General features: G+C 48.4%; 1 protein-coding gene across 12 annotated transcripts in view; it reads right to left on the bottom strand.

The window, feature by feature from the left end:
• The window catches only part of cadps2 (Ca++-dependent secretion activator 2), a 983,842-nt gene that overhangs the window by 495,493 nt on the left and 468,309 nt on the right, over nucleotides 1-20,040 (bottom strand). For all 12 annotated transcript variants that reach the window (XM_086008788.1, XM_086008791.1, XM_086008779.1 and 9 more), the window contains exons 4-6: nucleotides 16,931-17,011; nucleotides 15,360-15,596; nucleotides 5,157-5,278 (exon numbers count right to left, since the gene is read on the bottom strand). In XM_086008788.1, the coding sequence (XP_085864914.1) occupies nucleotides 5,157-5,278; nucleotides 15,360-15,596; nucleotides 16,931-17,011 (440 nt within the window). The remainder of the gene's footprint in view (nucleotides 1-5,156; nucleotides 5,279-15,359; nucleotides 15,597-16,930; nucleotides 17,012-20,040) is intronic.

The following is a 20,040-nucleotide window of genomic DNA, read 5'->3' as shown; positions in this document are numbered from 1 at the left end:
GGGACACCAAGCACCCCCAGCATGTGATTTACAGACATGACATCACATGCTGGGCGGGTGTGAAATTCTCAATATACACCCCTGGCAGGTGCAGTCCAACACTGGAAGAATCAGAGGCAGGAAATCTCCCCTAAATAGTTCAAATATTTATCCTGCACAATGAAATAAAATGAGATTTAATTACCAGAGGGGTAAAAAAAAAAAAAAAATCACCATTATAGTCAGCACTGAAACTTTTGATAGTATCAGCTTGCCTCAACTGATAACATGCTCATTGCCGAATCAGAAGGTTGTAGGTTCAAGCTCCACTCCAGGACTTCAACATATAATTTAAAATGACTCTGCATGGCAGCATCAGAAGGGCTGTCTTTATGATATTAAATTGAAAACCTGTCTGCCTGTTCCAATGGTTCAGTTTGACATTGAAGGTCCCATTGCTGCTGTACAAAGAGGAGCAGGCAGCTATCCTGGTTACTTTCCTCAACCAACACCACCAAAAACACATTAACTGGACATTGATCTAATTTCTGCAGCTGTGGCTCAGTGGGTTGTACTCTCCCCTGAGAGTCAGAAACCTGAGCATATAATGCAGGCTGTCACTCCAGTGCAGTGCTGAGGGAGTGCTGCACTGTCGGAGGTGCCGTCTTTCCGATGAGACGTTAAACCGAGGCCTCGTTTGCCCTCTCAGGTGGACATAAAAGATCCCATGGCAGTATTCCGAAGAATAGGGGACTTCTCCCTGGTGTTCTGACCAATATTTATCCCTCAATCAACATCACTGAAACAGATTATCTGGTCATGATCACTTTGGTATTTGTGGGACCTTGCTGTGCGCAAATTAGCTGCCGTGATTCCTGCATTACAACAGTGACTACACTTAAAAAAAAAAGCACTTCATTGGCTGTAAGGCACTTTGGGAGGTCATGAGGTCATGATAGGCGCTATATAAATGCAAGTTCTTTCTTTTATTTATGGATGTTGCTGTGTGCAAAAATGGCTACAGTGTTGGCCTACACAACAGTTGTTACAGCATATCAGAATAATTCGCTGTGAAGCCCCTAAAGATGTCTCTGAGCAACATGATAAGGTGTTGATATGACCTGTCAGGGATGAAGGAGGAAATCGAGTTGTGAAGGATGGAAGTATGGCAGAGATATCAAAAAAATTGCATCGGTTTTTACACATGATGGCATTAGTGAGAATGTAGGTGTACAAAAGGAGGCAGGGGAACAATTCTTAGAGCTACCTACAGAAGTGGGATATAAATGGGTGTTACAAATTGTGGGTCTGCTCTAGATAGTCTCTTGGATTAAGTATCACTGATCTCTCCCGTAGGCGACCCCCACGTCCTTAACGACTAGAATTTTACTTTCACTACCCAATATCTAGACGTACGATAGTGTGATCTGGGCGTAACAATCAGATCCTTATGCTATATGATGGGATACCATAATCTTAGGCACTTGTCCTCATGTGTACTTCTCCAATCTTCCAAAAGGCAGACTGATTAACACTTTGAGACAAGGGCAGATACGGTTGATTAAGTGGCTTTATTTTGCAGTCTGTAGGTGAATGCAGAGAATAACAGTTCTAGCAAATCTCACCATATTTCACTTTAACTTCAGTTCCACTTGGTAATAAAGGAAATAATAAATCACGCCACATTGCCCAAGTAAGTGGGCTAAGTAACACTTTATTTTGGTCCACACTATCACTGCCCCATATCACTTGTTTTCTGGATTTGAAACTTTTGTGCACTCACTTTAACTCAAATGTAAAGCTTTGACAGAAAACATTCCCAAATCCTTCCATGGGAAAATGGCTGAAAACCCAAAACACGACAATAGGATAATCAAGGGCAGCCCACAAAGGCAAGGTGTGTTAGGCAAATTTAATTGAATGTTTTTGAAGAAGTGGCTGATTGGATAGATAAAGGGAATATAGTAGAAGTAGTGTATATGGACATTCAGAAGGTATTCAATAAGGTGTCTCACAGGAGCTTGTTTCAAAAATTCAGGCTTGTGGCACAAGAGGAAATGTAACTGCATTAGCAGGAAATTGGGTGATGGACGTTTCTTTAAGTTCCTCCTAAGCTACAACCAAGCCATTCCTCCTCTCTGCAACCTCAAGGAATTGAAATCAAGACTCATTCCACTGTCTCCTATTCCGACTCATTCCTTCCCAGCATTTCAAATTGTGGGCCTTCTCACCTCCCTCAGTCTTTCCTTTCTCGAATAATCTAAAGTATTTTTTTTAACCATGAGGGATTATGGAGTGTCCTCCTCAAATTCGGCTGCCCTCAAAAATTTGTCACTATCCTCCGCCTGCTTCACGACGACATGCAAGCCATGATCCTGACCAACGATTCCACAACAGACCCAATTCACATACGAACCGGGGTCAAGCAAGGCTGTGTCAATGCACCAACGCTCTTCTCGATCTCCCTTGCTGCAACGCCCCATCTCACCCTCAGTAAGCTCCCCACTGGAGTGGAGCTAATTTACAGAACAAATGGGAAACTTTTCAACCTCCGTCGCCTTCAGTCCAGATCCAAGGTCGTCCCATCCTCTGTCGTCGAATTACAGCATTCAGATGATGCTAGTATCTGCGCTCACTCGGAGGTCGAACTCCAAACCATCGTCAACACCTTCACCGAAGCGTACGAGAGCATGGGCCTTACACTAAACATCCGTAAGACAAAGGTCCTCTACCAACCTGCCCCGCCACACAGTGCTGCCCCCCGATTATCAAAATCCACGACAAGGCCTTGGACAACGTGGACCACTTTCCATACCTCGGGAACCTACTGTCAACAAGGGCAGACATCGACGACGAAGTCCAACACCACCTTCAGTGTGCCAGTGCAGCCTTCAGTCGCCTGAGGAAGAGAGTGTTTGAAGACCAGGACCTCAAACCCGGCACTAAGCTCATGGTCTACAGGGCAGCAGTGATACCCGCCCTGCTGTATGCCTCAGAGACATGGACCATGTACAGCAGGCACCTCAAAGCACTGGAGAGGTACCACCAACGCTGCCTCCGCAAGATCCTGCAAATCCATTGGCAGGATAGGCGCACCAACGTCAGTGTTCTTGCTCAGGCCAACATCCCCAGCATCGAAGCTTTGACCACGCTCGATCAGCTCCGATGGACGGGTCACATTGTCCACATGCCCGATACGAGACTCCCAAAACAAGCGCTTTACTCAGAGCTCCGACACGGCAAGAGAGCCCCAGGTGGGCAGAGGAAACGCTTCAAGGACACCCTCAAAGCCTCCTTGAAAAAGTGCAACATCCCCACCGACACCTGGGAATCCCTGGCCCAAGACTGCACAAAGTGGAGGAGAAGCATCCAGGATTGAAGCATTGAGTCTCTTCGCCGGGAGCAAGCGGAAGCCAAGCGCAGGCAGCGCAAGGAGTGCACGTCAAGCCAAGCACCCCACCCACCCGCCCCTTCAACCACTATCTACCCCACCTGTGACAGAGACTGTAGGTCCCGCATTGGACTCATCAGTCACCTGCAAACTCATTTTTAATGTGGAAGCAAGTCATCCTCGGTTCCGAGGGACTGCCTAAGCTGAAGCTGAAGCCTTCCCAGCATTTCAAACTGTGGGCCTTCTCACCTCCCTCAGTCTTTCCTTTCTTGAATAATCTAAAGTATTTTTTTTAAAACTGCAGCATCGCATACTCACTTTCTGATTTGCCTCATCATCATTCCTATTCTTTACAACCTTGATGGTGCCCTGCACAATGCAGCTTGGCACGTCACCTAGTCTTCTCAATTAAAAATGTTGCACGAAATGTAGCCTTGCAAAACACATTCAGCAAAATGACTAAATACCTAAAATGGAGGATGTTTATTTTGCTAGCCGACTACTAATGAAAATAGCAATTAAATAAATACTTATTAGTGTCCCACTAGATTATTCTTTCTTTCCCAATTGCAGGATTTGTTTTGTGTATTGAGATAGAGAGAGGGCCATATTTACACTGCATCATTCTGAAAAGCTATAGTTATATAAAGAATAGGCATAAAAGATAAATTTACATTTAATATTGAACCTCAAAATTATTTGGCTGACATCTCTGCTGTGGTTTCTGTTTCTATTCAACATAGAGAATAACACAGCAACACCTTTTGTTCAACTGGTGTGCATTTCATACTAATCCACTGCGCTTTCAAAACCTTGGGAGCTCTCTTCTCCTGGTGGTATAATAAGACTCTAAAAGAGATTGCTGCACAGTTTAAAAGCTGTGATGCATTATGAATATGTTTGATAAAAGGAAAGACTCCTCCTTACACTGGTCTCAGGTTTACTTCCCTTACAGTAAGCTCACAAATATCATGCACACAATCGCTGGCAGGTGTGTTTTTTTCTTGTGACATTGCTGTCCTCCCGATGGCTTGGCTAGTTTATCGAGTGAGCAGCTATGCCATGCAGACCAGAAAAGTCCCAGGTGCAATCTGTACTGAGGTACCTGATCTCAGCCAAGGCTGCAGCAGGGCTGCTACAATTGGCCTGAGGGCGCCTGGTTGAGGAGGATGGAATCAATCAATCAGTGCTCCCGTTATCCTTGCGCGAAGAGTGCGTGTGTGGACATCAGGTGAGAATAGGATCAGGCTCAATTATGACGGCACGCATGGCTGAATCAGCTGCTTGCCCTATCAGCCTAGGCTCACGTATGAAGAACGATCATGGGGGTGGGGGGCAGCACAAGTTACTGGAGGACATCATCAGAACAATACCGCAGCAAGGAGTCAATGTCCTCAAGAGAAGAAAGCTGAAGAGAAATTTGTGGAAAGTGCAGGGAGAACAAAGATATATGTGATGGTGCACAGTGCAATAGCTAGAGTCTGGCACAACATGGCTAATGTAGATCTCCTAACATATAGGCCCACTATAGCAAAGCAAGCAACATTTGAGAGTGCAATGCACTGAGATTGATGCAACATTTGCTAATAAAAAAAATCAGGGCACACAGTTCCCAAATGGTACACAAACATCCATGACCTAGCAAAAACCATGCCTGACTCGATTGGCATTCTACCACCAAATGGGAACTAAATCTGAGTTTGTGTAACAAGGTTGTCGTTGGTGCTGATGTTTAGAATTCACTACAGACAAAACAAGTGTGCAAAATCAAAACTGAATCACTTACTGTGGCCTTGAGGCTTCTGCCTGGTCAGTCTGAAGCTTTTCTCCACCTTCCACTTCCATTGTGCAATACACAATACGATTGGGAGCCACTGATTTCAATCCTTGAACTTCCATTATAACAATCTAAAAATACAATAAAGAGGCTTCAGGAACAGCTAGATAAGACCTTTGAAAATGTATAAGTTCTTGCTACTTTAAGACAGGCATTGGCTGAAGCACAGAAATCTTTCACATTATTATATGAAGGAGTTGATGCCCACATCATGAATGATGTCCAGGACTTGACTTTTAGGGGTGCTGAGACTGGAGGTCAGAAGCACAGAAAGCATTGGCCTCTTTCTGCTGATCCTCCAATGGGGAACAGTGGCACACAGGTGCAGTAATAATGGCACAGCAGTGTCTGGGCACAGGCCTCGAGTTGAGTGGGGCTATCTTTGAGCCCAATCAGAAATATAAAAGTGCCCGAAAAGAATTCCTACTGAACCTTGCAATCTACGTCACATATCCTAAATCAGTTTTCTTCCTTGGCATTGACATTTGCATGGTCCCAGCAGCTTAGGAACCATCAAATTTCAAGAGGCATGTGTCGCTATCTGTACTTATCATGACATCCCTCAATGCCATTCATAATGAGATATTCATGCCGCTCTGAAACATGTTGATAGACAGAATTAACTGCATTAGTTGGGCATCTATTTCAAATATCAACTGCTCTGGAGGGTGGAGAGATTGGGTAAAGCTAATTACTCAGCTGCTCAATAAATTCATTCTCAGAGGCATAGGTTGATTTTTAATTTGTAAAAGTGATCTCAGATGGAAATACAACAACAACAACAAAAACGTGTATTTATATAGCACCTTTAACGTAGTAAAACATCCCAAGTCGCTTCACAGGTGTGTTATAACACAAAATTTGACACCAAGCCACATAAGGAGCTATTAGGGCAGAAGAGAGGTAGGTTTTAAGAAGCATCTTAAAGGAGGAAAGAGAGGTGGAGAGGTTTAAGGAGGGTATTCCAGAGCTTAGGGCTGAGGCAGCTGAAGGCACAGCCACCAATGGTAGAGCGATTAAAATTGGTGTTGCTCAAGAGGGCAGAGTTAGAGGAGTGCAGATATCTTGGAGGGTTGTGGGGCTGGAGGACATTACCGAGGTAGGGAGGGGCGAAGCCATGGAGAGATTTGAAAACAAGGATGAGAATTTTGAAATCGAGGCGTTGCTTAACCGGGAGCCAATGTTGGTCAGCGAGCACAGGCGGGATGGGTGAATGGGACTTGCTAGAAGTTAAGACATGGGCAGCGGAGTTTTGGATGACCTCAAGTTTACGTACACCCTGTCAAAGAAAAATAAACAAAAGAAATGTTGCTGCGACCAAATATCAAATATTAGTCCCTTAGTTAAATGATATATTAAAGTATGAGTTCAAACATTAAATCACTCATGTACAAAATGGGACTGATGGCAGGTACCCAACACACTGGGTGCTCGCCTCCTAGAAATCAGGCACGGAGATTTGCAATGTGCACAGGATATCCAGCACAGGCCACTGTAGGTGAGTGACACAAATCTGTGCATAAGCCTCATTAGGTCCCCCAAAATAATATTCAAATTGTGCGGCTGCCCTAAAATGTGCCCGAGCAACATGCCAGCAAAAAGATCAAAAACCCTGGCAGCCCTACCCAGTGTGCCCACCCCCCCCCCACCCCCACACACACACAACCCCTGCCAAGAAATCCTCATGAATGGGCATCCAGCAGCCCTTCACCAGCAGCTGGCACCTAAACGTCTGGTTCTGGCACTTCAGATGCATCCTGAGCATTGCATCCAGAAATGCCAGAAAATGATTCAAACGAGTTGGCCTCATGGTATTGGCTAAAGGTAGCACCTAAATAACGTTGACATTGAAAGTACTGTGCACAGGTTGCATCACCAGCCCTTATGTATTTGTTTCTGTTTCGACTGATTGTGGAGTGAAAAATCAAATAGGAGCTGCAGCATAACATTTACAATAGGTGTGTTGAGATACCGCGGCAAACGTGGGAGTCGAGACCAGAGCTATTGAAAACACAACTGTTTTATTCCAACCACATGATAAACAGGAACTAGAAAAGCCCGCGCATCCACTTAAATACTTCCCAGACAGGGAGTGCTCCCGGCAGCCTGTCCCTGCGGGAAACAAATTGCTGGAGGAAAGGGCCCCCGGCTGGGGGCTTCTGCTTAGACTGTCTGTGCCGCCGTGAGCGGATTATGTCCAGTGGTGGCGTGTCGCCACAGAGCTCCCCCCAGAATCCGCTTAGGAGGAGTGGACTAGTCGTGACGGTGGTCTAATGGTTCTGCCGCAGCGGCTCTGAGTGGTCGCCGGTCTGGTTGGTTGGGTCGGGCGGTTCGCCGCCGGCTGTGCTGGCTTGCCGGGGGGACGGCCTCTAGTTGGAGGCTGAGCCACGGGGACCTGTTCCCCTGGTTGTGTGTGTGCTGGTTTGAGCCGGTCGATGGAGACTGTCTCGACCCTGTCGCCGAGTCGCAGCTTGAAGACCTTGTCCCTGGTTTGTAGTACCTCGTACGGACCGTCGTACGGGGGTCGCAGGGGCCCGCGGTGCGCGTCGTGTCGCACGAAGACGAAGCACGCCTGCTGTAAATTTGGCGGGACGTGAGGTGCGAGTTCACCGTGTCGGTTGACCGGAAGTGGGGCGAACTGCTGAGCGGAAGAGAAAGAGTCGAGCCGCTGCTGTTCGGCCGACCAAGGCTTGGTAGGCTCCGGAAGGAATTCGCCTGGGACGCGCAGCGGTTGTCCGTAGACTAACTCCGCTGCCGAGGACTGGAGGTCTTCCTTGACCGCGGTGCGTAGGCCGAGTAGCACCCACGGTAGGCGGTCAGTCCAGGTACTGTCCTGCAGGCCGGCGCGGAGTGAGGCCTTGAGTGACCTGTGGAAGCGTTCACAAAGTCCGTTGGCCTGCGGGTGGTACGCCGTGGTGCGGTGGGGCGTCACCCCGAGGTTGCGTGCTGTGGCCGTCCAGAGTTCGGAGGTGAACTGGGCGCCTCTGTCGGAGGTTATGTCGGCCGGTACGCCGAACCTCGCAACCCAGGTGTTAACAAACGCCCTGGCGATGTCGGCTGTGGTGGTGGAGGTCAGCGGCACTGCCTCAGGCCAGCGTGTGTAGCGGTCGACCATCGTGAGGAGATAAGTTTGGCCTTGCGATGGCGGCAGGGGACCGACGATGTTGACGTGTACGTGGTCGAAGCGGCGGTTGGGTACCTCGAAGTCTCCCAGGGGTGCTTTGGTGTGCAGCTGTACCTTAGCCCGTTGGCAGGCGAGGCAGGAGGTGGCCCAAGTCCGAACATCTCTGCTGAGGCCGCGCCAGACGAAGCGCTTGGAGAGGAGTTTGACGGATGCGCGGGAACCCGGGTGAGAGAGCCCGTGGAGCACGTCGAAGACGCGGCGGCGCCAGGTCTCAGGGATGACCGGCCTGGGTTGGCCGAGTGAGACGTCGCACGTGACTGCCGTGGCTTCGGGCCCGTGCGCGACCTTGGCTAGGCGTAGCCCTGGCAGGCTGGTAGCCGCCGAGAGGAGGTCTGGGTCCGTGAGCTGGGCCGCTGCTAGTTGTGCGTAGTCGACCGCGAGGTGATTCGCACAGACGGCGGGACGGGAAAGGCAGTCGGCGACCACGTTGTCTCTACCGGAGACGTGCTGAATGTCCGTAGTAAACTCGGAGACGGCCGCGAGCTGGCGTTGCTGCCTAGCGGACCAGGGTTCGGTGTGCTTGGCCATCGCGTATGTGAGTGGCTTGTGGTCCACATACGCGGTGAAGGGGCGGCCTTCCAGGAGGAACCTGAAATGGCGGACCGACAGGTGGAGTGCGAGAAGCTCGCGGTCGAAAGTGGAGTACTTGACCTCCGGGGGGCGCAGTTGGCGGCTGTAGAAGGCAAGTGGCTGCCACGCGCCATTGACCCACTGCTCGAACACGGCCCCGACCGCGTGGTCGGAGGCGTCGGTGGTGAGCGCGACCCGGGCATCGGCCCTCGGGTGCGCGAGCAGAGTGGCGTCGGCGAGCGCGTTTTTGGTGGCGTCGAAGGCGGCTGCCGTGTCAGTGGTCCAGGCTACGTCCATCTTGCCGGATTTTCCTCGGAGGGAGTCGTATAGGGGCTTCATGAGGGCTGCGGCTCTGGGGATGAACCTGTTGTAGAAGTTCACCATCCCGAGGAACTCCTGGAGGCCCTTGATGGTTGTGGGGCGGGGGAATTGCTGGACGGCCTGCACCTTGTTGGGCAGGGGGACGGCCCCAGCAGGGGTGATGTGGTGACCGAGAAAATCAATCTCGGTTAGGCCGAATTGGCACTTCGCCGGGCTGAGGATGAGCCCGTGTTGGGCTAGGCGCCCGAACAGGATGCGAAGGTGTTCGAGGTGTTCCTGTTTGGAGGAGCTGGCCACGAGAATGTCGTCTAGATAGACGAATAGGAAGTTCAGGTCCCGGAGGACTGAGTCCATAAGGCGCTGGAAAGCCTGTGCTGCATTCTTGAGGCCGAAGGGCATCCTCACGAACTCGAACAGGCCGAATGGGGTGATGACGGCCGTTTTGGGGATGTCCACGGGGTGTACGGGGACTTGGTGGTAACCGCGCACCAGGTCGACTTTGGAAAAGACGGTTCGTCCGGCCAGTCGGGCCGAGAAGTCCTGGATGTGTGGCACCGGGTATCGATCGGGGGTGGTGGCGTCGTTGAGGCGGCGGTAGTCCCCGCAAGGGCGCCAGCCTCCGCCGGGCTTGGGGGCGATGTGGAGGGGCGAGGCCCAAGGGCTGCTGGAGCGGCGGATGATGCCGAGTTGTTCCATGTTGGTGAACTTGGCCCGCGTGATTTCCAGCTTGGCCGGGTTGAGTCTGCGGGCGTGGGCAGAAACTGGGGGGCCGGTGGTGGGGATATAGTGTTCCACACCGTGCTTGGCGGCTTTGGCCGAAAAGGTCGGTTTAGTGAGGGCGGGAAACTCAGCTAGGAGTGCCGAGTAGTCGTCCGTGGCTCTGGCGAGGCAGTAGGTCGTCAGGCCGGCCGAACGGGCCGGGGTAAAGGCGCCGGGGATGGGGGCCATAGTGTTGATGTCGACGAGGCGGTGCCTCGGAATGTCGACAAGGAGGCCGTGGGCGCGTAGGAAGTCGGCGCCGATGAGTGGGCAGAGGACCTTGGCTGTGAGGAACTCCCAGCGGTAGCGGCGGCCCGCGAGGTCGAGCGTGACCATGCGGGTGCCATATGTGCGGATTTCAGAGTCGTTGGCTGCAGCCAGTGTGATACCCAGTGTGCCGCGTTGGATCTCGAGGGCGGAGGCGGGGGTGATGCTGTGCTGGGCCCCTGTGTCGCACAGAAATCGGCGGTTGGTTCTGTCGTCAGTGACGTACAGTAGGGGCTCCTTCTGCCCCGCGGCCATCGCGGGGGCCGGTGCGGGGGTGTTTTGAAGGTACACGGTGGCGTGCAGCGTTGAGCCCTAGCGCCAAAACGGGTGTGGTAGTAGCAGTGACCCGGAGTGGTAGGGCGGTCGGGCCTAGCGGCCCGGGAAGACCGCGTGGTCGTTGCCGTGAGGTCGGGCGCGACGTCGCGAGCGGCCTGTGCAGAGAGCAGCCGGTCGGCCTTTTCGGCTATATCATTCAGGTCCGTGGAGTCAGACTCCACAATGAGCGGGCGGATGCTGGCGGGGAGCTGCCGAATGAAAAGCGTGCGAAAAAGGGCGCCGGGATTTTTGTCGTCTGAAAGGGACAGCATGTGGGACAGCAGGTCTGATGGTGAAGCGTCACCAAGGCCGGGGAGGTCCAGGAGTTGGCAGTGGCGCTGGTAAGAGGACGTTTGAAATTTTTTAAGTAGCGCAGCCTTCAGATGTTCGTACTTGCCCTCCGTTGGTGGATTCTGCAGCGCTGCCCAAACCTTGGGGATTGTAGCGTAGGTGAGCGAGGCGACGAGGTAGTCGCACTTCGTGGCGTCGACTGTAATGCCTTTCAGCCGGAATCTGGACTCAGCTTGAATGAACCAGGCTTCGGCGAGGTTCTCCCAAAAGTCTGGTAATTTAACCGTGACTGCGTTTGTATCCGCCATGCTAGCTTAGGATTCGTCCTGAGCGTCGGGGTCACCAGTGTTGAGATACCGCGGCAAACGTGGGAGTCGAGACCAGAGCTATTGAAAACACAACTGTTTTATTCCAACCACATGACAAACAGGAACTAGAAAAGCCCGCGCATCCACTTAAATACTTCCCAGACAGGGAGTGCTCCCGGCAGCCTGTCCCTGCGGGAAACAAGTTGCTGGAGGAAAGGGCCCCCGGCTGGGGGCTTCTGCTTAGACTGTCTGTGCCGCCGTGAGCGGATTATGTCCAGTGGTGGCGTGTCGCCACAGGTGATTTATTTTTATCTGCAGCTTAAGAAATCTTGATCCTAATGTCACAATTCTTAAGAAACCAGTTAAGTGTTTACCAGGATTCAGCTCCCCTCCCGTTACTATGGTGATGTCCTACTTGCTGTTTATTCCATTTAATTTCTTACCTCTGCTTTTCACTCTGGTCACTACCCTTTTCTTAACAGAACAAAACAGTGTATTGCTCCACAGCATCACTAACATCTGTGTGAGGGGGCAGCTGTCTAAAAGTTTTTGATGAAGTAACAGGGAGGATTGATGAAGGGAATGCAGTGGATGTTGTCTACATGGATTTTAGAAAGGCGTTTGACAAAGTACCACACAGAAGGCTGGTTAACAAAATTGAGGCTCATGGAATAGGTGGGTCAGTGGCAGCTTGGATAAGGAATTGGCTTAAAGACAGACAACAGTGAATTGTGGTAAATGGCTGTTTTTCAGACTGGAGGATTGTAGACAGTGGTGTTCCCCAAAGGTCAGTGCTGGGGCCATTGCTTTTATATATAAATAAATGACCTGGATATTGGAACACAGAATAGAATTTCTAAATTTGCCGATGACACCAAACTTGGGGGTGTGGCAAACAGTGAGGATGATACCAATCGACTGCAACAGGACATAGAAAGGCTAGCAGAATGGGCAGACAAGTGGCAGATGGAATTTAATGCAGAGAAGTGTGAGGTGATGCATTTTGGCAGAAGGAACAGGGAGAGGCAATATACACTTAATGGCACAGTTTGAAAGAGTGTGCAGGGACAGAGGGACCTGGGAGTTAATGTGCATAGGTCCCTGAAGGTGACGGGACATATTGAGAGAGTGGGATCTTGGGCTTCATAATTAGGATGTATTGAGTACAAAAGTAGAGAAGTTATGCTGAACCTTTATAAAGCACTGGTTAGGCCACAACTGGAGTATTGCGTTCAGTTCTGGTCACCACACTTTAGGAAAGATGTGAAGGCCCTTGAGAGGGTGCAGAGGAGATTTACCAGAATGGTTCTGGGGATGGGGGATCTTAGCTACAAGGACAGGTTGGAGAAGCTGGATTTGTTTTCATTAGAACAAAGGAGGTTGAGGGGTGATTTGATAGAGGTGTACAAGATTATGATAGGTTTGGATAGGCTAGATGGGGAAAGGCTGTTCCCACTAGTTGATGGTTCAAGAACTAGGGGACACAGATTTAGGGTTTTGGGCAAGAGATACAGGGGGGACGTGAGGAAAAACTTTTTTACGCAGTGAGTGGTGAGGATCTGGAACTCGCTACCAACTGAAGTGGTGGAAACGGAGACACTCAATGCTTTCAAGGGGTGATGGGATAGACAAGGAAAATAAACTTGCAATTCTACGGGGATAGAGCAGGGGAATGGGACTGACTGGATTGCTCTACAGAGAGCCGTCACGGACTCGATGGACTGAATGGCCTCCTTCTGTGCCGTTATAACTCTAGGGGGGAAAAATTTGGTTGCTTTGCACCTCCCATTAGCACCCTCACTAACTGGGCACAAAGCAACTCGCACCCGGGCGCGGCACCGCCAACGCCTCCCGTGAAACTCAGCCACGATCTTTGGTAGCGCCCTCCTTCTGTGCCATTATGACTCTATGACTAAGTAGATACACGTGGATTATGTAAAATGAGACCTGAGCTAACTGACATTAGCTGGAGGTTTTAAAAAAAAAAATGTTGAACAATTCCTCTTAAAGCTCCGGTTTTCTACAAAATTGTTCTTTACTGCAGTTGATTCCTCGAACGAGCAAGGATAAAGTTCTGAGATAAAACTTGCTCCTATTGCTATAATAAAGCCTGAGGCCACTGAAACAGCTGCAGAGAGTGGAGGAAAGGGAAAGATTGTGGCTGCTACCTGTACCAGGAAAGCATGCTTTACTGGCGGTCCTGTATCTGTATTGGTGGCTAAAGTGCTGGCTCGTCAACAGCAAATATTTTAGGTCAGTGAGTCACACGACGACAACCTGCCAACTTCATGCACAGGAGGAGGAAATATTATCCTAGATCTTCCAATTGGGTGCACGTCAAACAGGAAGTGGGACGGACACCCATCCAAAGCCTTGCATGCTGATCCTGCATGTTTTTCCAGGGCCTGCACCATTTGAATAATTTGCAGAAGCTCCATGCAGGGAAAACACCTGTGATTGGCAGCCTGCCTGCTGATAGGGAGGATATTACCTGCTGAAGCAGGACATCACCACCTCCCCCACTCCTCCACAGAAAGAAGAAAAGCCCAGGGTGAATGGGCGGTGGTGTACACTAGTGTCAACGCTATGAACAACACCCCGTGTACTTGGTGACAACACAGAAAGACATTAAATGACCTTACCAGGTCAGCCAAGATACGAGAAAAAAAATTACCTTCCATTCATGCAGTTTACTAAGCAGGTATTGCACTTGCAGATAATCTTTCCACACACTATCTCAAAATATTTTCAATGCTCATCATGGATGCCCTTTATACAGCAAGATCCACTTTGTACAGCCAACCTTTACACCAGGAAGTGTTCCTTTACTCACACCCATACATGCATTCAAACCAGAAGGATCCTAATGCAGCATGCAAGTTTCACGAACAGCTACTCTGGCCTGCATAGTGACATTTGGCCACCACTGAATGTCACCACGACAATAGGAACTTCTCACTTCTTGTACTCTGGTTGCTGGAGAAGACTGCCCATAGCAAAAGAGAATGAACACAAACAAGAGGGGGATCTCCCTCCGAAGTCATGCAATGACCCATACAAACATTTTTTTATTGGGCTCCTTCCCCTCGGGCCCTAGGAGTCACTGCCCTTATTTCTGCCATGAGGATGTCTACTGAGGCATCTGAAAATGTGGGCGTTCTGGCCATAGCTGCTACACTTGAAGCTGCTCCTCTTTCAGACATTTGCAGGTTTCTCTGTGCTGTCTCTGCCTCCTAGATTTAATCACCTGCCTTTCTACATTGCAACAGCACAGCACTTCCCTCCCTCTTAATAACAGTAAGCAAGTCATGCATATCAAACTAGCGCTGCCCCAGGAAAATAGGACGGGGTGACTGCGGGTTCATCCTATTTCGCCACACTTCTGGTGGGAAAAAAAATCTATGCAAGGGTTTTCAGACTATACATGGTAATTGCATTGATAAAAACTTTGAAGAAGTTTATTGCCACAATGAAGGGCATGAAGAGATTGCGATGCAATGATTGAACTATAGCACAGTGAGAAGCGATGGAGACCGACAACCCTCTCTCACTTTATTGAACCCTTGTCTGTGCTGATCTTAGTGGGGCAGCAGTAAGGATGCGACAACTGGCCTCAATACCACTATCCAGCAAACCCTGCTAGACTGCAAGTGTGTGAATGCTGCTTGATGAAGAATCGCACAGTTAAATCTCTCTCTGCAATTGATGGCTTTCCCCCTTTTCACTCCTGACAATTCATCTCAATTCAAACTCTGGAAGATCACCTTCTGCTGATTTAAACGTGGCACTTCCGTTCTTCACACTCTCAATTCTGTAGCTTCTGATGGTTTGACTATCAAATTAGTACCAAAAATGTTAAATCCGTGGTTCTATTCAAAGAGAAATGAATCGTGACTGATAAGTTGATTCATTTGCGACCATTTAAAACCAAATCAAGAATCACATTTGTCTCCTTTCTCTCAGCTCCATTCAAACACAGCTGTCAGCGGGTTGTGTAGCAGGATCTCAGAAGAGAACAGATTCATTCTTGTTTTTCTATAAATGTCAACATGATAACAAATTATTTAACAATTTGGCAGCAGCGAATTAAAAATTGCAACGGAATATGAATTCCTATGGGCTACACAATCAACTCACCTCTAGTGTGAATGACAGCACAACATCTGATTTTGAGAGCTGAATTTCATTTTCATCTCCAATGTCCAAAAAGGAGGAATTCTGGGACCGCTTCAGCTTCTGAAGTTTAAATTCTGGGCCTCCTTTTGCCACTGGCAGGCTTTCCAGGTTAGCCATGAGCAGATTGACAGAAGATTTCAGCTCTTCTATGTACATATTTTCCATATCCTTCTGGACAAACTTTAGAAATTTTCGCTCCTTTAAAAAAGAGTAGAATAAGAACAAATCTAGATGTGACGCACATCAAGGTGTCACTGACAGACAGTGATGGGCAGCTGACATTCTCTATGTGGTATTGTGACAGTATAGCTAATGTTGCATGGGTTACCAGTATAAACAAATACAGCGGAACTAGTTTACCCATCCCCCCACCTCCTCTTCTGGTTGGGTGTTTGTCAGAAGTGTACCCGAAGTGCACTCGGTCTAATCTGGCCTGAATATTGCCCTTATTTGTGGCTTCAATTCATTACTCTAAACCCAATGTATCCTAGACACAGGCCTGTTCCTTGGGAGGATCCTGTGCTTGGAAATCGGACAAGAATGGAACCACTATTGCAGTCCCGAGAGGCCTGTAGCAGCAGTAATGGCCACTGGCTTTGGGAATAGGGTTGCCAACCCTCCAGGAATTAAAGATGGATCTCCAGGACACTGCTGTGAGCTACCAGGGAGTAAAATTATTGGGGAATTAAAAATAAATTCCGTTAAAAAAAAACTTTCCTTTGAACACTTTTACTTATTAGTTAAAAAAATATCGGAGATGGTAAAATATGGTTATTTGACTGCAGGTCAAGAATCATCCAAATGGGTAATGAAGAATCTATTCACTTCCCAATTGGCATGGGAAGGCGATGCGCTGTGAGGTTGGATATGTCAAGCAACCAATGGTGAGAGCTTGGGGGCGGGGAGGTGGGCGACAGAAGATCATGTGATAAAATCGGCAGGAATACATCCAACTAGAGTTGGCAACCCTATTTGGGGCCACCATCTCTGATGCCTGTCCCACTGCCCCAAAAAGAATGCCCTTATCGCGGTCTCCTTTGCCTCCCTCGAATCCTCCAATCAGAGGGCTGCTGGAGACAGGGTCCAGGGCCAATTTCTTCCGGGTGACCTCAGAATGGGCACCATTCCAGTGTGAGGGAGGAAAATGAGGCGGGAGAGCTACTTACACCCGCCCCTGACCTTTTACCTCTGCTTTGCATCTGGTGAACTGAGCATGCCCGCGTGCAAAAGGGAGGAAAATCAGCCCGATTAGCTTTTCCCAACTGACTCAGTCACATATTATAGACGTGGATGCAAAAGGTTTTGAAGGAAGTAATGCTTGTGGACATAAAGCGTGCGTCATCTGCAAGATCGTTAATAACATTGAGATAGCTGTTCAGTCACCTTAATGTGATCACATGCCAAAACTGCATTGCTGTAACCTTTGCATCTCACGTCTGAGATACGTGCACAAAACGGGTGAGCTTACATTGTTTTATTAACATAGCTAACAGACTAATGACACCGGGTATTCATTTTCAGACAACACTCACTTTAGCCAATTGCTCAGCCATCTGTAGCCTCCCGTCAAGTTCCCGGCGAATCTGAGCTGCTTGTTCATCAGCGTTGTCCAGCTAAAGTAAAGAACACATCACAGGAGTTAACGTAGGAAACAAAAGGCAAAATATTGCCTATACTGGAGATCTAAATCAAAAACAGAAAATGCTGGAAACATTCAGCAGGTCAGGCAGCAGCTGTGAAGAGTAGGTTGCCAACCCTGGTCGAATACATTTCTGGAGTTTTCATTACTTGACGTCCTGCCTCCCACCGCCCCACCCCAACCATTAATGCTCCTATGATTTTTCTCCAGGGTTGCTCGCAGCAGTGCCCTGGAGATTACTCTTCAATTCCTAGAGACTCCAGGACAACCCTGGAGGGTTGGCAACCCTAGTGGAGGGAGAACCAGAGTTAATGTTTAAGGTCGATGACCTTACATCAGGGGTTACTGTGCCTTCCAGCAAGTCCAGATCTCCTCACTTAGGTGGAGATAATATAAAATGCAAGCTTCATTCGCCAACAAATGGAATAATTTTCTGTTCTGCATTTTTTGTTTAATATGCATTTTTGAATGTACACAGAACCAGAGATATTTTAATTAAAACACTTAGTTCGATCTTCCACAGACACTCCAGAAGTCTGCAATAAGTTCCAACCAAAAACGATGGCTGGCAAATTTTGGACAATTAATTGAAATGTGGAAATGGATTTTCTTAAAAATACCTGTTGCTCATACACATCAAGAATGAAGCGGGGTGGGTGGATAGGGCGAAGGGGCTAATGCTACGTTTCTTTAAAAATGGTAACTTCTATAGTCCAAACCAAACTGAGCTGAGTGGAAATGATGATTTTGCTACTGAACGAAAACCATTTAGAGGAAATATGCAAACAAGAAAATTATTTAAAGGGATGTGTGTTGAAGTAGATGATCCAGATAGGGGAGCTAGCAGCGCCCCGGGTTCGATGGACCAAATGGCCTCCTACTGAGCTGAAATTTCCATGATTCTATATTCTCAAGAAGCTGTTTTCTGCACCTTACTAACAAGTAAACCAAATTGCAGCCTGACTGTTACTTACATTCATTGTGAACACGGTGGTTCACCAAAAGGAAAATGAAAAATTCACAGGCTCCTCCTATTCTTAGATCTACATTGGGTAAATAATGGCCCAGAAATTCGGGTCTTCATGGATGAGTACGCACGGGGTACTCACCCGTAGGCCCAATGGAAGTGCTGGTTTCCTGCATGCATTGCGCAAGCGCGGGAAACTGGCACTTCCGTTCCCCTGAATGAAGGGGTTCAGAGTTCGAACGCGTGCGCAGGAGAGGCTGCACGTGCGCATCGAACTTACGTTTTTTAATCTCTTCTAATCTCTTTTACTTCTTTTGTTTCTTTTATTCTTTTGTCCGATCGCAGCCCTGCCTTCGATCTAGTTTCTTTTCTTTCCAGTTTTGAAGAAGGGTTCGACCCGAAACGTCAACTCAAATTTCTCTCCACGGATGTTGCCTGACCTGCTGAGTTTTTCCAGCATTTTCTGTTGTTATTTTACATTTTTTTTGCAGGTTTTCCTGGGAGGGTAACTCTGCAGAAGTTACACATTTAAAAAGCAGGCGTAAGGCCTGCTTTTTACAAGGTAAGTGGTGAATTAATTAAAATTAAAACATTTTTCCCACAGGTTTATTATTTTTAAATACTTTGAAGCAAGGTAAGTTTATTTTTAGCCCCATTAGAAAATAAAATTATTTTTTTTTCAAAAATTTAAATTATTGTTTAAAATAGTTATTTCATGTAATTTATAGTTTATTTAAAAAATATGATTAAAAAAAAAAATTTATTTGAAGATTTAGTGATTTTTGGGGCCCGTATTATTTATAAGTTTTGACAGCTCTTCCTGTCAAACTTATGAATGGGCATTCCCTGCTCCGATTGGCTCTCCATGGCCCACATGATCCCAGGGGACGCTTTGAACTAACTGTGCCCCTGGGATACGCGAGCACTGCGCGCCGGCAGCTGGACCAGGCCCCGGATCGGAATCCCACGGGGCCCACAGCTCAATGGCCAGCGCGCTAGGTAAGTGCAGGTCGGGGGCTTACACCCGCGGGAAGCCCCCGACCCGAATTTCTGGGCCAATGCTTTTGCATATGCGCCAAACTGGCAGAAATAAAGAACTTCTATTTATATAGCGCTTTTCATGACCTCAGAACATCTCAAAGCGCTTCACAGTCACTGAAGCATTTTAGAAGTGCAGTCACTGTTGTAATGTAGGGAAATGCGGGGGCCAATTCATGCACAGCAAGGTCCCATAAACAGTGACGTGATAATGATCAAATCATCTGCTTTAGTGATGTTGGTTGAGGGATAAATGTTGGCCGCGACACCAGGAGGATTCCCCTGCTCTTCCTCAATACTGCACTGGAGTGCCAGCCTAGATTATGTGTTGAAGTCTCTGGAGTGGGGCTTGAACCCTTGACCTTCTGACTCAGGTGAGAGTGCCACCACTGAGCCATGTCTGAAAAAGAGCGTGTTCTACCCACCCACCAACCAAAATAAAAGACAAATATCTTTTCACAATCAACTTATAAATTGACTTTTGCAGAAGGTATTGGACTATTAATTTTGTATACTTCTCACACTTTACAAACTGCCAAAGCACAGCCTGTAGTATTAAGTTTTGACCAGAAACTTAACTGGACTAGCCACATAAATACTGTGGCTACAAGAACAGGTCAGAGGCTGGGTATTCTGCGGTGAGTGCCTCACCTCCTGACTCCTCAAAGCCTTTCCACCATCTGCAAGGCACAAGGAGTGTGATGGAATATTCTCCACTTGCCTGGATGGGTGCAGCTCCAACAACACTCAAGAAGCTTGACACCATCCAGGACAAAGCAGCCAACTTGATTGGTACCCCATCCAGCACCTTAAATATTCACTCCCTCCACCACCGGCGCACCGTGGCCGCAGTGTGTACCATCTACAAGATGCACTACAGCAACTCGTCAAGGCTTCTTTGGCAGCACCTCCCAAACCCACAACCTCTACCACCTAGAAGGACAAGGGCAGCAGGTGCATGGGAACACCATCATCTTCAAGTTCCCCTCCATCCTGAC

This window comes from Somniosus microcephalus, chromosome 16 (genome assembly GCF_052327205.1).
Source record: "Somniosus microcephalus isolate GS21.2 chromosome 16, FLI_Smic_1.0, whole genome shotgun sequence".
In the NCBI taxonomy this organism is placed as follows: Eukaryota; Metazoa; Chordata; class Chondrichthyes; order Squaliformes; family Somniosidae; genus Somniosus; species Somniosus microcephalus.
The sequence above is the reverse complement of the archived record's forward strand: the minus strand, read 5'-3'. Positions and strand labels throughout refer to the sequence as shown.